Below are 16,090 nucleotides of genomic sequence, written 5' to 3' on the forward strand. Positions count from 1 at the left end.
AGAATGTATTTAGGGCACCAATAGAAACTACGGTAATATTTAAGATATTCTTTAAAAACAAACCAAAAAGTATCTCATTGACAAGCCATAAGATGTTTTACTGCTTTTTGTTTCTCCTAAATAGCCACTCAGAATTTTCCCTTTCATGACTTCCCACCACAAAATCCGTTTCTGGGACTATGAATCTGTTTCCTGAGAACCCATCCTAAATACAAAGGAGTATTTCAAGGAGTGTTTAAGTTCAGACAACACTTTTACTTTTGATACTTCCTCAAATTACTTAATGCAAAAGATAGCCAGCAGAGTAAGGACAGTTTATTTGCTTAACAATAAACTGGTAAATTACTCTGGCTTTCATTCATGTTTCAAACTATTTTCTAAAAGACTGTTTAAAGAAAGAAAGCTCCCTTCCTCTAAAGCACCCTTCATCTAAAGAGTATCATTAGTTTTAATTTAATTGTAACTTGGAAGTAGCAGTCAGGACTAGCGATATAAAGGACTAGTCAACAGGATAGTTGACTAGTCACTCGTCCTCTCCCCCCCTCCGCCTCTATCAGATAAGAGGCAGCAAGTAGTGGAAGAGGGGCAGAAGAGGGGGATACTTAAAAGCAGCAGCACTGCACAGAGCTTGGGGCCAGCTGGGGAGTCCCCAGCTGATCCTGGGCTCCAAGCGGTGCTGCTGCTTTGAAATGCTTGGTGGAGCCCAGGATCAACTGCACACTCCCCAACTGACCCCAGGCTCTGCATGGCATTTCAAAGCAGCTTGGAGGCTGGAATCAGCTGGCGACTCCCCAGATGACCCCAGGCTCAGTGCACGCTGCCTACTGGGGCTCTTGGGCATTTCAAAGCAGAAGCGCCCGTGTGCAGCTCGGAGTCAGTGGGACTTCCCGTTGGCCCTGGGTTCCACATGAGGTTCCAACTTTGAAATGCACAAGAGCCCCCACTGGGGTTCTTGTACATTTCAAAAGCGGAATGCAGAAGTGCTTATCGATTAGTCAATGGAAAATCCATCGACTACTTGACTAGTAAATTAATCGCTAGTTAACATCCTTAGTCAGGACCACAGTTCCCTCCAGGGTGCACACTTGCACGGATGTGTAGAAAGAATATAAGTCCCGCCCACCTCCTTAGCAGAGCTGTGCAGCAGTATGCCTACAGTCCTGTACTACTTAGGTCCACTGTCCTACCATTGGAAAAAGATAAGCTGGTGGTAGTGGTGGGCTTGGTGGGGAAGTGAGAGCTGAGCTGGGAAGCTCTCTGGTGTTCCTAGGGCTGGAGAGGGGGGCCATGGCCGTGTGGTGGCTGCCTGGTGTGGCTGGCAGCTGCCCTGTGTGCTAGAGCTGAAGTCAGGGCTGCGGCACGGCTGCTCCTGGGGCTGGAAGTTCCTGATTCCTGCATGTTTAGTTCTCATTCTAATGTTCCTTGTTTCAATATATTGTCTTCCATACTTATGGACTCTTTAAAATATATATATTTATATCTAGGTTTTTTGTTTGTACAGGGACACACTGCACATCCTCATAAATCCTCAATATTGGTGGTACACAAGAAATTTCAACCCGCCCAAAAGAAAATATTAGAGGGAACACTGGTCAGGACACCTTTTTTCTTTTAATTTCTGGAATTAAATGGAATTTCTCAATGGAATTTCTTTCAACTACAGCTTGACTTCAGTACATGTAATATAAACAACTATTCAGGCTCCATACAAAATTGCAAGCCAGAGGCTAGCTTAATTTCCTCTCTCAACCTGCTATCAATAGAACCATAATGGGTGAAGACTTGCAGCACTTTCCACCAGAGGGAGGGCAACATATTGTTCAATATTCCTTTCTGCCGGAAGAATGTTAAATGAGAACTAAATATACAGAAATCAGGAAGGTGCGAGTGCTAGGGGGATCATTGGGGTGAAGCAGGAGCACAGACACATGGAGGGGAGTGCACCAGAGGGCAGAGCAGGTGTGTAGAGGGGCAGCTACAGCTGATCAAAGGGGGGCTTGAGGAGGGGTTGGCCAGGGAGGAAGGGAAGGGCAGGTGTAGGGGCCATAGAGGATGGGGAGGAGTGCAGGTCCCAGGACTGAGAAGGGCAGACGCCAGGACAGCAGAGGAGGGTGAGGGGTGGAGGGGAGCAGCAGGGAAGAAGATGGGGCGAGGGGAGGATGGAAGACATGACAGCAGAGGGGAAAGGGAGAGGTTTATAAGTTGGGTGCCACAGTGGCACACATCCGAACATGCGCACATGACCTCAATATTGGTGCACAAAACAAAACTCATTCTGCTCATGGATGGAAACTCTTAGAGGGAACACTGCCACAGAGCACACCATTTAGTTTGGAATGCAATTTTCTTCCAGCCCTCTGGGCAAATAATCACTTATCTGTCTATTAAATAAATATTCAGCAAGTCTCTGACCTTTGATATAAAAACCTTAGGCATGTAATAAAGAAGGGGGAGAGGAACAAGGACTAATGGAAATCAGCAAAGATTCATCTATAGCGTGTGAGATGGATCGTTCTGCATACAACAACTTTTGCCTAATTTTGCAGATATCTATCTTATCTCCTATAACACAACTTCTTGGCCACCAACAAAGCTTGGATAAATCAAATCTCCATTAGGATTAGATTAGCCGATAGCCTAAATTGGAACAAATAATGAACATAAGGCAGACACCCCACTGAGGAAATCTCTATTGCCTAATGAAAACCGCTACAAGATCAATCTAAGAGCCCTAGCTACAAAATGGCTACTGGCCGCTGGCTACAAAATAATACCTTAAAATTTCTTATTATGACTAAATGTAAAAGGAACATCTACAAAGTTCCCACATAACAATAAACCCTTACTCAACCTAATATAAAATAAGGGTGATCTTAGGGAGCCACTGACCCTCTGTGAAGCAGATCAATGGAGGGAAATATGGGGCATTCTGTAGCTGCCAGTGGTTGACAGGTCTAGTTCTGCCCTCATATGGCAAGCAGGCTGAAGTATTTATTGTAGCAGATCTGTGAGAGGTAAGAATGGTATGAATTAAAGACAAAATGTCTTTCTAAATTTAGAATTTACTGGATTGTGTGTATTTTTGGAAGGCCTAAGTGTTACTTTAAAGCAGTTTATTGTTTATAAATTCTAATTAGCAATAAACGGTAGATCTAAAATTTCTGTCCAGTGTTCAGGAGATCATGTTATAATGGAAATGTGTTGGGGTAAAGCTAATTATAAAGTCTGACAATTGTATACATTTATAGATTTCATCTTCTGTAATCCCTTAGGTACTCCAGATGTAGGAAACTTTCTGGTCAAATAAAGGCAAAATTGAATGGAGAAGACAACACAGCTCTCTCCTCTGCTATTCCCCACATGATAAATTGTAAACAGTCAAATCAAAACATCTAGTAAAATGGACCAAATGTCAGATTATTCAATTCCCCAATACCCACCTGAAGTCAAGGTTGCCTTACTGTGCAGCAGGTGCACAAGTGTTATGCAATACCATAATAGGTGTGTGAACAGGAACTGGTTAACCAGTTACCGGTGATGCTTATCAGGCAACCCTAACCGGTTCCCCAGTTGCAGAGGGCTGCTCCAACCTACTATGCCCCCTGCACGGGGCCACCAGCCAGCAGTCCAACCATGAGATTGGCAGCTGGGACTGGGAGCAGGACCTGGAAGCCTGCCCCGTGTGGGCCTGGGGACGGGAATCCCACATAGATTGTGAACCAGTTAAACTTTGGGTTAATTTAACATTTAACTGGTTAACTGATTGATCGGGATTTTATATCACTACAGAATACAGTAGTTAGAATAGTCAAGAAATCATTAGCAGTGACAAGAGCACTCCTAGGATGAAATGAAACTGGGTGAATCTGAATGGAGCCTAAGCTGACATTATGTACACCTTCCTCTAACCTCTGAATGTGCAAACTCTGCTAGATTCTCTTAAACTGCCTAGATTTACACTCATTTAGCAATGGCTTTAACTTACATCCTCTTTGCACACCAGTTCTGATTTGGCTCTGCTCTTTAGCTTCATGCCTCATAATGCAGATTAGGGGTTTGTCTAAATGAACAGTTTACTGAAAACTTTGATGTGCACTAGTCCGCCATAGACTGACTGTGTGCATGGACCGTGCTAACACATACTGTTTGTTAGAGTGCTTTGATCTAGTCCTCTGAAACACATCAGCAGGATCCACATGGATAGTAAGTGCACAGCACACGAGCTTTGGGATAGATTCACACACTAGCTTGCTGTGAACTAAGTGTTCTTGTAAACAAACTCTAGCTAAAAGCATCCATGTTTGGATGGAGGCCATGTAGGTCAGCAGTGTCTGCCATGTACCTACCTCGTGATTGTACACCACGATCTCTCTTTCCGCTATGCACTCTCACTAATTGGTTAGCTTTAGAATATATGCTCACATTTGAATATATGCTCACATTTGCAGTGTCCATTGCTGCTCTCTTCAGTCACAGTGATATACAATTGTAATACCTTAATAGATCACAGCCTTCTTACTCAAGTACACAGTATTTGTGTATGTGCAAATTGCTGACTAAAAAGATATACATTTATCATCCCTTTCTGGAAATTCTAGTTGAGAAACAAATGCTAAAAGTCTCTTACATGGTTATGGAAACACTTTCTGCAGATTAAACATCAACTCCCTACCGCCGCAGACAAATAACCTACTGAAAAGCTCTATTCACAAAGGATTATTAGGTGTCAGCACAGGATGATAGGGAAGCCTCAACAGAACCAGAAGTTTGGTGTGAATAATCAGCTAAGTTTGGATTCTTGAGCCAAGATTCTCTTGCCTGCAAATCTTGCAGTTAGGTTCTTTTGGAAGTTTTCTGCTCTCACTGAAACCAGGAAATGCACAGACATGTGGGAATGAAAGAAGTGTGAGAACTTTTCCCTTGTTTTCTGGATTTCTAATAAAGGTCAGCGTGTTTTTGGTTCTTATTTTTTCCCAGCTCAGAATGCAGTAATCCATGCTTGTTAGACAACATGAAAAAGCATCTGTATCACTGAAACTTTACAATTGTATGTGAGAGACGAAGATCTAGCTCTGTATCAAAAGAATATTTGCAACACAGAGAACAACACTAATTCCAGATGTAGCAATAGTGCCTGGCTCCAGCAACTGAACTTCATAAGAGTAAATGACCTTAACTATTACAAATCGATTTGTGCAACTTTCAGTCTACAGACACATTACTCTAACTCCAACTCTCCAAATTTATCATTTTTATTGACAAATCCTACCTCCATGCCCACCCCTTGCCAAACCAACAAATAGCAGCTATCAGAAAGGAAAAATGTGACATACCCTGAGCCACTGTTTCTCTGTGAGAGCATCGCTGTAGTCCACATCCCTGCGCTGACGAGACCCTCTCCCAAATATTTTTTCTTCTTCTTCCTCACATGTGAGCCTCTCTACTTCAGCATCGTCTTTAATAATCCAAGAGGGAAGCTCATCCTCCTCCATCAAGCGAGGCTTGCGCTTAGGATTTCGGGCATCTTCTCTGCGGCGATCCATGTCCATACGCTGCAAGGGCAGTCAATATAGTAATTAACACCATGAAGGGAAACTGGGCATTTAATACTGTATGAAATTTTACATAATGTTCTTTTAAAATCAGACTGACTACATTTTCTCCCCAATTCTCCACACTGCTAGGCTGTGTCTACACATTGGCACCCCTTTCCGGAAAAGGGATGCTAATGAGACCAGTCGGAATTGCAAATGCCGCGGGGGATTTAAATATCCCCCGTGGCATTTGCATGAACATGGCTGCTGCTTTTTTCCGGCTCGGGGTTTTGCCGGAGAAAAGCGCCCGTCTAGACGGGATCTTGAGGAAAATAAGCCCTTTTCCGGAAGATCCCTTATTCCTACTTGAAAGTAGTATTCCTACATGTTCATGCAAATGTTGCGGGGGATATTTAAATCCCCCGTGGCATTTGCAATTCCGACTGGTCTCATTAGCATCCGTTTTCCGGAAAGGGGTGCCAATGTAGACACAGCCCTATAGTGTATTATTAAGGAGGAATAATTGTTCATGACAACTGATCATGAATCTTCTAATCAGGTTTGTTATTATACAGTGGCTTCTATTTCTGAGGTACTGAGAGCCCACAGTTCTCATTGAAGTAATCGGAGGAGCAGATATTTAGCACCCATAAAAACCAGGCCGTGGTAGTGGGATAGTTACTGTTTAAAATGCTTCTCTTCTTTTGCATATATTTTCCAATCTTATCACGGATATAAGTGACTTACAAACACTAGAATTATTTGATAACAACTGTTTGAGATGTTATTCTTACTTTACTGAAGGGGAAAACTTTGTTGAAAGCTGCAATAGGTGAAATTAGAATAAACAAGTTCTTATACCTCAGTCTTACTCAGAGTACACCTTGTCTTTTTGTTATCAGAGCTAGAATGCTAGCCACTTGTAGCATCAACGACAAATTTAAATACCTAAAACCTATCGGATTATGCTACTAAAAAGTTTGTGTTGCAACGCTATTTTTTTTAATGACTTAAAAGAAACGACTGGATTATTTTCATACTTGCCAAACAATTATTCCATAAAGTGGAGTAGACATTACAGCTGAGATTTTCAAAGTTGCATATGGGATTTGAAGTCCCAATTCCTGTAAACTAAGTAGGTGACCATTAGGTGGTTGAAAAAGTTTGGACTTCATATTTTGAAAAACCAATTAACAAAAAGCTAAAAATGGCCAAAATGTAACACTGAAAAACAGTTATAGCTGTGGTCAGATTAGTTACAAGCCTTTTTACTCATAAACAATCCATTTTTACTCCTGTTGTGGCTATGCACTATCATATATCTAGTGCAAATTGAAGAGCCTCATCCTTTCACACCTCTGGGATAACCAAAGCACAAGCAGTCATGCTGTTGTCTTGAACCACCTACATTGCATTGATTTTAGATATAACTCTGCTTTACACAGACTTTTCTATTCCTCTTTTGAAATGCAACAATTTCTGTATTAAAGAACTGGCAACTTAGAACTGGTTTCAATTCTTAGCAGGTCTGGTAATGAATGTACAGTTATAATGAGAGAAAAGGCCTCAAACAGGCTTGTTTTGATTGCTTAGTAGCAAGGATTAGTAAAGTACACTATTCCCAAAAGTTGCATACATCAGCATCCTTTAAATAATTAATTTTTACCCTTGTAGAAGTGTTTGATTTGCTATTTGCAAGACATGGATTGAAAGGCTAAGTTAAAATACATATTAATTATGCTCCTTTCCTGAGGGAAAATGTGAGAGGCAAAAAGTTAAGCCACTCTCAATGAGCCTGACTACAAAAGACTGCAAAGGGGGATTCTGTTTCCCCCAAAACTACTCAGAAATGGCCTTGTATTACCGGGACACCTATGGTCAAATCTTCCAATATGTCAGTGACAGACAGATAAAACAATTAACTGTTCTACCATGGTTTACTATAACTCTGGTACTATACAGAGGTTATACAGATGCACCCACTGCCACCTGAATGATGCCTGAAACTAACGTAGTGATTCAGGCACCTATACTGAAAATACTTCCATGTAACTAAAGTTAAGTATGCACTTGTTTGCATGATCAAGGTCTAAAACCATCAGCTTAAAAAACACCTTATACCGCTCACCTATACAATAGGCAGTCTATTCCTTTTATATTACAACTGTGTTGGTCCTAAAAGTGAGCAACACGGGGTATGTCTACACTTGAACCCTAATTCGAACTAGGGATGCAAATGTAGGCATTCGAAAGAGTCAATGAAACGGGGATTTAAATATCCTGTGCTTCATTAGCATGATCTCGCCAGCACGTTACTCAGATCAACAGCTGTTTCGAAAGTGAAAGTGCACACCGGGACGCATTAGTTCTAACCAAACCCTTTGGTTCAAACTAACGTTACTCAAAAAATGAGGAGGAGTTTGGTTCAAATTATTGCGTCCCGGCGCACACTTTCACTTTCAACACAGCTGTTGATCGGAGTAATGCACCGGTGAGATCATGCTAATGAAGCGCGGGATATTTAAATCCCCGCTTCATTGACTCTTTTGATGGCCTACATTTGCATCCCTAGATTGAATTAGGGTGCAAGTACAGACATAGCCACAGGGAATAGTTCTCATCTGGAATGAACAACTACGTATTTTTAGCATAAGGAAACAATACACGGATACTGTAGTTTTGAGAAGGAAAATTAATTAAAGTAACACAACTAAAGTATCAACTCAAACTTTTTGGGTCCTTTTCAAAGGTTGATTTTAGATTAGGTGTTACTTAAATTTAAAAATAGTTCTAGACATGGCTTTATATATACTTCAACTAAAAACAAATTTATATTTTCCCTTATTTTGTTTAGATTTGTTGCAACACACTAATAAACATTTCAGTAGCACACCTCTCAACTGAAAATTATTTTCCTCTTCTTGCTAGTGGTGCAACCAGAAAATATAGGTGCTATCACCTGCAGCAAGTGAGAAGAAAAGTCAGTAATAGATGAGGTTTAGGGATTGCTCACAATATTCACAACTGCTAATTATCACTACACATATAGCAAAAGAGAGGGAAAACACATAATTCTTTCTTTGTTGATTCAGGGGACAGATGTGCTTGAAAGCATTTAAAGTGGTCAGAGTTACTCCAGCTTAGGTAAAAAACTTACACTCCCCTCTGTGTCATTTCTCCTCCATAAATTCAAGGTAGGTTTTGACCAGCTTTAGGAACAGTTGTGGTGTGTGGATGAGAAAGGAGACAGAGGAAAAAGAAGTGAAGGATGATAGTTATTTTGAATGTTAAATAACTGGAAAGAACGGAAGGTGACCCTGGATAAGCGCTTATTGATAGTAACCTGAAAGGTAGAGAATGTAGAGTTTTTAGTTTCACAGACATTTGTCTTGCATGCTGGACAGCACTCCAATGAGTACTGCATGAGAGGATACATTTATTTATTGAAACGGTACACCCACAAAAGCAACAGGACTTTGGCATTATCTTTTTTTTAATAAAAAAGATTTCTGTCTGATGTCTGATGCTGGCCATAAACTCCAGGTTATGAACCACTGCCTAGGCAATTTCTTTAATATCTAATTCCACATTGGAAAAGAAACTTGACAAAATGCTGGAATTTCTTTTTATTATGCACAAGTCACCTTTAAGTACCTTTGGCAGAATTATAAGTAATGACCTAAAAGCAAGAAAGAATTTCAATTTATTACTACCTTTCAAACATGAGGCAACCATTTTCCTTGACATCTGGCTATAAATCTTACACTGAACACTGAAAGAGGATTAAGTGCAGTACTTCTTGACTTGGCGCTACTGACTAGGAGATCCAGGTGGTGTGGGAAAGCTTATAGTAAATCTCAAAAGACCCAAGAGGTGGGTCTGTTCAGAATTCAGCTTCTGGGCATGCAATGCTGCATGTGTGCAATACAGTGTTGAAAAGATTCGAAAAGAATATAATTATGTGATAAAAAGAGGAAAGTCACTCCATTGATTATCGTACCATATCGAAATAATAATACAGACTTGGTACAGTGAGTGTATCCTATGGAGAAGTATTTCTGAGTAAGGAAAGGTTTTCTGTGTCTGCAGAAATGGTGTGGAGACAGGAAGAATTTAGGCATCCTGAATATCTCAGATACAGATACAGTACCTTGTTTTCTACTGCTATAGACTTGGCCATTTTAAGAGACTATGATGTAAACCTATTCACTATTCTTCATTAATAATAGTTCAAAAGAATATTTTCAACATGAAGGCCTGATACTGGGATGTTGTAATGTGGCTAGTCACAGATGCGCTGTAGTGTAATTGATAAGAGAACCACATAAGGGCAGTAGACTCATTTGGTTTGCTAACCAGCTTCTACACCCTTCTGCATCACTGCCAGCACAGGAAGCAAGGCCAGGAAAATAATGTGGCTACAGTTTCTTCACATCTCACTGATCACTAGCTGTCATATCAGCCCCTTCAGGTTCTTTGGAGATATGCTGTGGTGCGCTGGCCAGACACACAATTAGTCCTAATCAGAGAAGCAAAAGCCACTTTTGCATATCCTTTCCTGAGCAGTTTTGCATGCTCTTCAGCTGCATGTGAGGATTTTGGGTAAAGAACAGTTATCTGAAAATCCAGTGTACGAATGGTGTCTTCTTGCTAAATCAATCAACTCCCATCTGTTTTCAGTTTGCTCACTTTCATGACTTAAATACATTACTACCTTCTATATCTCTTAGCTCAGCTGAGACAGGCAGCTAAATTCTATTCCTTCTTATGTATCAATTTAATAGTATGTTAAATTCCACTTACAACCTGGGCAACCTCACTGAAGGGAACAGGAATGCACAGGTATCAGTGAAAGAATAATCTTTATTATTGGTGATGATGCGTGACAATCAAACTCCCCAATTCCACTGAGATCCCAAGGCAGAGTGTATAGGGCTGGCAGATACAAACAAAAAAACTTTTTACTTGTTAACAGAGAACACCTGGTCTTGAAATTTCAGAGAAAGCAAATATAGAACCCTTATTGCCAATGCTAATATAAGCATAACTTTCAGACTAGAACTGCATATCAATGTCTGTCTACAGTAACTTACTTTATTAACTATTAAAATATTTCTTATTCACTAACACTTGCCTTAGCTACTTTTATATCCTGTGGTTTGGAAGGATGTGTTAACTTCATTTCTAGACTTTTTAGTGTCAGCTCCTTACTCTCCTTCAGAGCAGATAAAAATTGATCATTTTTTTAAAAAGGGGATTTGATTGTTATTATTGAAATAATAATTTATTCTAATTTAAATAACAAAACCAAAAAAGTTAAGTTTTTCTTTTTTTAAATTAACTTGTTTAAATGAAATCTGAATTCAATACAAAATATGTTGATCTAATCTTATAACTTAAAACATTTAAAGAAAAACATATGCTAAATTAATGAGCCTCTATCAAAATCTTTGAGTAGAAATTGTTCTTTTCTACATAAAAATAAATATGGGGAACAAACTGAACTTTTGAGGTACAGCTTTTTTGGCACAGTAACTCATATAAGGTACATCTAGACTGCGGCACTATTTTGGGATACTGGAAATATCCCAAAATAGCTATTCCGTGTTTTTTGAACCAGCCCATTATTTTGAAATATATTTCAAAATAATGAGCTTGCTATTCCAAAATCCCTGTAACCCTCATTCCACGAGGGTTAAGGGACATTTTAGAATAGCAATTTATTTTGAAATTTGGCACTGTGTAGATAGTGCCAAATTTTGAAATAAGCTATTTCAAAATTAGATCGAAATAAGATATGCAATTTGCGTAGCTGAAGTTGCGTGTATTATTTCAAGCTATGAGTACAGTGTAAGTGCACCCATGCAGTATTAAAGGCTTGTATTGTTTAATAAAAATAAATATTGTATACCACCAATGTCAACAGCATTCCACAGCAGACAATGGTGAGTCAATTTATGTGCCTCACAAGCATACATACATTTATGAACCATTAACATAAGAACATAAGAACGGCCGTACTCGGTCAGACCAAAGGTCCTTCTAGCCCAGTATCCTGTCTGCTGACAGTGGCCAGCACCAGGTGCCCCTGAGAAGGTGGACCGAAGACAATGAACAAGCGATTGGTCTCCTGCCATCCTGACAAACAGAGGCCAAGGATACCATTTTATCCCCTGGCTAATAGCCTTTTATGGACCTAACCTCCATGAAATTATCTAGCTTCTCTTTAAACTCTATTATAGTCCTAGACTTCACAGCCTCCTCTGGCAAGGAGTTCCACAAGTTGACAACACGCTGTGTGAAGAAGAACTTTCTTTTATTAGTTTTAAACCTGCTACCCATTAATTTCATTTGGTGTCCTCTAGTTCTTCTATTTAGGGAACTAATAAATAACTTTTCTTTATCCGCCCTCTCCACACCACTCATGATTTTATAGACCTCTATCATATTCCCCCTCAGTCTCCTCTTTTCTAAACTGAAAAGTCCCAGTCTCTTTAACCTCTCCTCATATGGGACCCGTTCCAAACCCCTAATCATGTTAGTTGCCCTTTTCTGAACCCTTTCCAAGGCCAAAATATCTTTTTTGAGGTGAGGAGACCATATCTGTACACAGTACAGGCAGTCCCCGACTTACGTGGATCCGACTTATGTCGGATCCGCACTTATGAACGGGGCTTTTCTCGCCCTGGAGCTCATGGGCGGCGGGTCACCACCCATGTCCTCCGGTGCGAGAAAAGCTTCTCCCGGTCTCCCTGGTCTGCTGGGGGGGTCCAGCAAAGCCATGCAGTGTTTTGAATGAGAGCCAGAGAGCTGAGCAAATGTAGTGTAGGACTGACATGAGGAAGAACTTCCTCATTGTAACTATCCTTCAATAATTGGTCTTCCAAAAATTGGAAGATGTGGATTCCTTTCTGCCTGATCTGACCATGTTTCTATTCCTGGGGTTCTTACCAAACGCAAGGACGAATGGAAGCACCATATACTGACAATAGTACACTGTTATGATGAGTCAAAGAAATTTTTGTGGCCCAGGAAAATCACCACATGAAAGTAGGCATCCTGGAAGTCCAGAGCAGCAAACCAGTCATTCAGGGACCACACAGGGAGAACAGTCAATAGAGTAACCATTCAGAACCTCTGGTATGTCATATTTGTTGAGACCGAAAAGGTTGATGTGGGTCTTATTCTTTCCTGGGATTTGGGTACCAGAAATTACTGGAAACAGAAGTGGCCCTGGTTTTTTTGGTGGAACCTCCTCCTGTACTCCAAAAGCCAGTAGAAAGAAACCTGCTCCTGGAGCAGTATGTTGTGAGAAGAGTCCCTGAAAAAGGAATAGTGAGGAAGAGTGAAGGGAGTGATGAAAAAAGAATTGGATGGCATAGCATGATCTTACGTAGCTTAGGACGCAGCTGTGCGTGGTGAGTGAGCCCCAAGCATTTGAAAGCACATTGCCTGTGCCCAAATGGAGTAGATGGGGAGAAAGTAGCAAGAACTGGAATACTACTCTGGATCAAGGAGTCAAAATGGCATTGGGAGAGTGCATGGACTGTCTGAACCCTGGACCAAACTGTCTTGCTCTAGAAGATCAATGCTCTTTTCTGAGGGAGTTGCATTATCTCAGGGGAGAGAGAGGCTGCTCAAATATGTGATGCAAACAATACTATAACTGCTGTTGACTACCATAATGGTGACTCTGCACCACCAGCATGTATAGGATTGAATGGTAGCCTTTGAGTCCTTGAAGGAGTGCAGTCTTGTCCATCTTTCCCATTACAATGCTTGTCTATCAAAAGGCAAATCCTCTATAGCCTGCTGCACATTAGGAGGAATGACTGAATTTTTCAGCCAGGAAACCATTCTCATGGTCACCACCCAGGCCATCACTCTGGCCAAAGTACACGTGACATCAAGCATGGACTGTAGGGAAGTCTTGGACACCAAGCAAATGGTAATATATACCCAAAATTCCTCTCTGTGTTTCGGGCAGCTGGTCTGGAAACAGAGAGCCATCCAGTTCTTAAAGTCATACTTGGACAGCAATGCCTGCTGGTTAGCTATCTGCATTTGTAAGGAAAAGGAGGTATAAACCTTATTGCCCATCGGGTCCATTTGTTTAGAGTCCTTATCTTTTAATGGACTTCACACTGCCCTGCCAGGTCTGCTACAACCAGGGAATTTGGGGCTGGATGGGAGTAGCACTGGAATACATCTCTGCACCGGAGTGGAGTAGCAGTTTTTGAAGTAATTTTCTGCCAGTGTAACAAAGCTGGCGTTCTCTGAAGGACTTTATTAGGCTCAAGGAGTGCATCATTAATAGGGCATCTCTGCCGGGGGCAGATAGATAAGAACATAAGATGCAGGATATCTAATAATATATGTGTTCTTTTGCAGGAATTCTGCTTGAATGCCCATGGAAGCAGCCACATAATGGGAAAAGGCCTGGTATGCTTTGAAATCCTCCAGTACCAAAGAGGAGGAGGAGCTAGTCATTATTGAATCATCTGGGAACAAGAAGTAATGCTCACTGGTGCTTTCAGGTAACGTTCAGTAGAACACAGCAGGGCTGCGGTTGCAGTTTATTAGCAAAATGGTACATTGCCGCACAAGCGAAATGTTGCCTCTGCCATCTGAAGTTTGGTACAAGTGATGATTCACACTTGTGTACAGGCTGAGCTTGAAGGCACATTCTTGATCCCCGAGAGGTGATGTGCAGGTATACTACCCCAGGGACTGTCTCTCAAGCTACTCCATTCCTTCCCAGCTTTCTGGGTATGTTGGGCAACTATTCCACCTTCACACTTCCCCCTTTTGGGTATGTGCTCCAGGGGTTATATGCACACGGGGTCTGGGATTCTGCCAGGCCCTTGCATGTGACCGTGTGAAAGCTCCTTCAGCAAACTCTGATTAGGATGCTCACAAACTGGCCAATCCAATCAGTGTGCTTATGCAGAACTTCTTAGCAATTCTCCTAGTAGTGCTGCTTCCCTGCTACTAACAATGATGGAAGTGCTAAAGCAGACCAGATGCTGGCATTTGGATCTCTGTATCATCTAGTCCTGCTTAAAGAATTGCTATACTTTCTCTGTGAAGACAAGCCAAACTGATCCTATGATGATCCTAACTAATGACTACCACCATAAGCCTCTAATATACCATTAGTTAAACTATTGTGTTTTCCCCTGCTAGCAACCTGGTATAGAACAACAGAAGAAGAGTCATTTAAAAATGGAACACAGTCTCAAAAAATCAGAGCCAGAAATACTGACCGACTGATATGCACTTAATTCTTCCAAGCTAACTCTGAATCCTCTTGCCCCTCTTGTGTATGATTTAGAATACAGTGGACATTACTGCATTACCACTTTACCATTCTTCAGGACTTACCCCTTTGTAGTCATCCAGCGAAGCTGCTCCATTTTCCATGGAGATTACATTCTCAATCAACTAGGGAGCAAAAATCAGTACATGCTCCTTCCTCTCCCACAACACCATTCTATAGTTTAAACGCCAAAAGAATAGCAGCTCTAGCAACAAAGTGTTTACAGGAAGAGATTATGGAAAAAGCTATACCATTAATCACGATAGTGCCCTTACCATGAAGAGATCAAACTCCTCTTCACGTCGCGCAATCATCTGATTCAGAGTCTCGTCATCAGGAACTTCATCTTCTTCCTAGTGACAGAGAGAAAAAGATATATGGACATGCAAAGCAGTGGCTTATCTGACGCAACAGTTCCTACCAGGTCAGTGCTGCCGTGACCTTCTTTCTCCCCAAGGATGACACATGTGAAACACTCAAATGAAAGCTAAAACTGAGAGCCTCTAGCTGATTGGCGACTCTGAGGCTTGAGCTGATCAAAAATGCAATTGGGCCTTATTACCGCCTTCATAAGCAAAGTATGAAGAGATGAGCAAATGTGCAACCAGGAAATTTTGGTTTGTGGTTTTCCTGGGTCACAAGCACAGCTTGTTGTTAGCTCATTTTTTCACTTAATGAATACATTTCCTTTTGCTAAAATATAGAATTCTCTTCCTGGAAATCCCGCCCCCTCAAAATGCCACTTCTCTCCCACGCTCTCTTTGCACATTATCAAGGGTGAAGGAGGAGAATTCTAATATAACAATATTGCTAATCACAGCAAAAGGAATTGGCCAAGCTTTATTTCTCTGACCCAATGCCACAGCATAAGCTGTAACCTAAAGTTTTGCCTTCTGCTACTTGACAAAGAAGTTCCTTAATACACACATACAAAACCCAAACTCCGTTCACTGGCAAAATAAATCTAGAATCCAGCATTCCATTCAAAATGTATTATTTATGTACAGTCACAACACCTACTTTCGCATGATCAGTGCTCAATTCCCACTCGAAATATATTTATTATTGTGAAAGGCATTGATATTTTAAGTCCGCTTACTGGATGACAAGTCTGCACATCAGAACTAGCAACTTTAATAGCAGTCTCAGAGGAGAAGACACAGACTGAACAGACCTGGAGCCCAGTTTACCTTTTTACAGGTGGATGGCTCCTCAGAGTCAGACTGGAAGAACATTT

The 16,090-nt window shown here is 41.0% G+C and overlaps 1 protein-coding gene across 5 annotated transcripts in view; it reads right to left on the reverse strand.

Annotated features, from left to right (window-relative positions):
- Window positions 1-16,090, reverse strand: part of SMARCA2 (SWI/SNF related BAF chromatin remodeling complex subunit ATPase 2) — a 187,991-nt gene that overhangs the window by 56,978 nt on the left and 114,923 nt on the right. For all 5 annotated transcript variants that reach the window (XM_025188130.2, XM_075931662.1, XM_075931661.1 and 2 more), the window contains 2 exons: window positions 15,129-15,206; window positions 5,334-5,552 (listed from right to left, as the gene is read on the reverse strand). In XM_025188130.2, the coding sequence (XP_025043915.2) occupies window positions 5,334-5,552; window positions 15,129-15,206 (297 nt within the window). The remainder of the gene's footprint in view (window positions 1-5,333; window positions 5,553-15,128; window positions 15,207-16,090) is intronic.

Source organism: Pelodiscus sinensis, chromosome 6 (genome assembly GCF_049634645.1).
Source record: "Pelodiscus sinensis isolate JC-2024 chromosome 6, ASM4963464v1, whole genome shotgun sequence".
Lineage (NCBI taxonomy): Eukaryota > Metazoa > Chordata > Testudines > Trionychidae > Pelodiscus > Pelodiscus sinensis.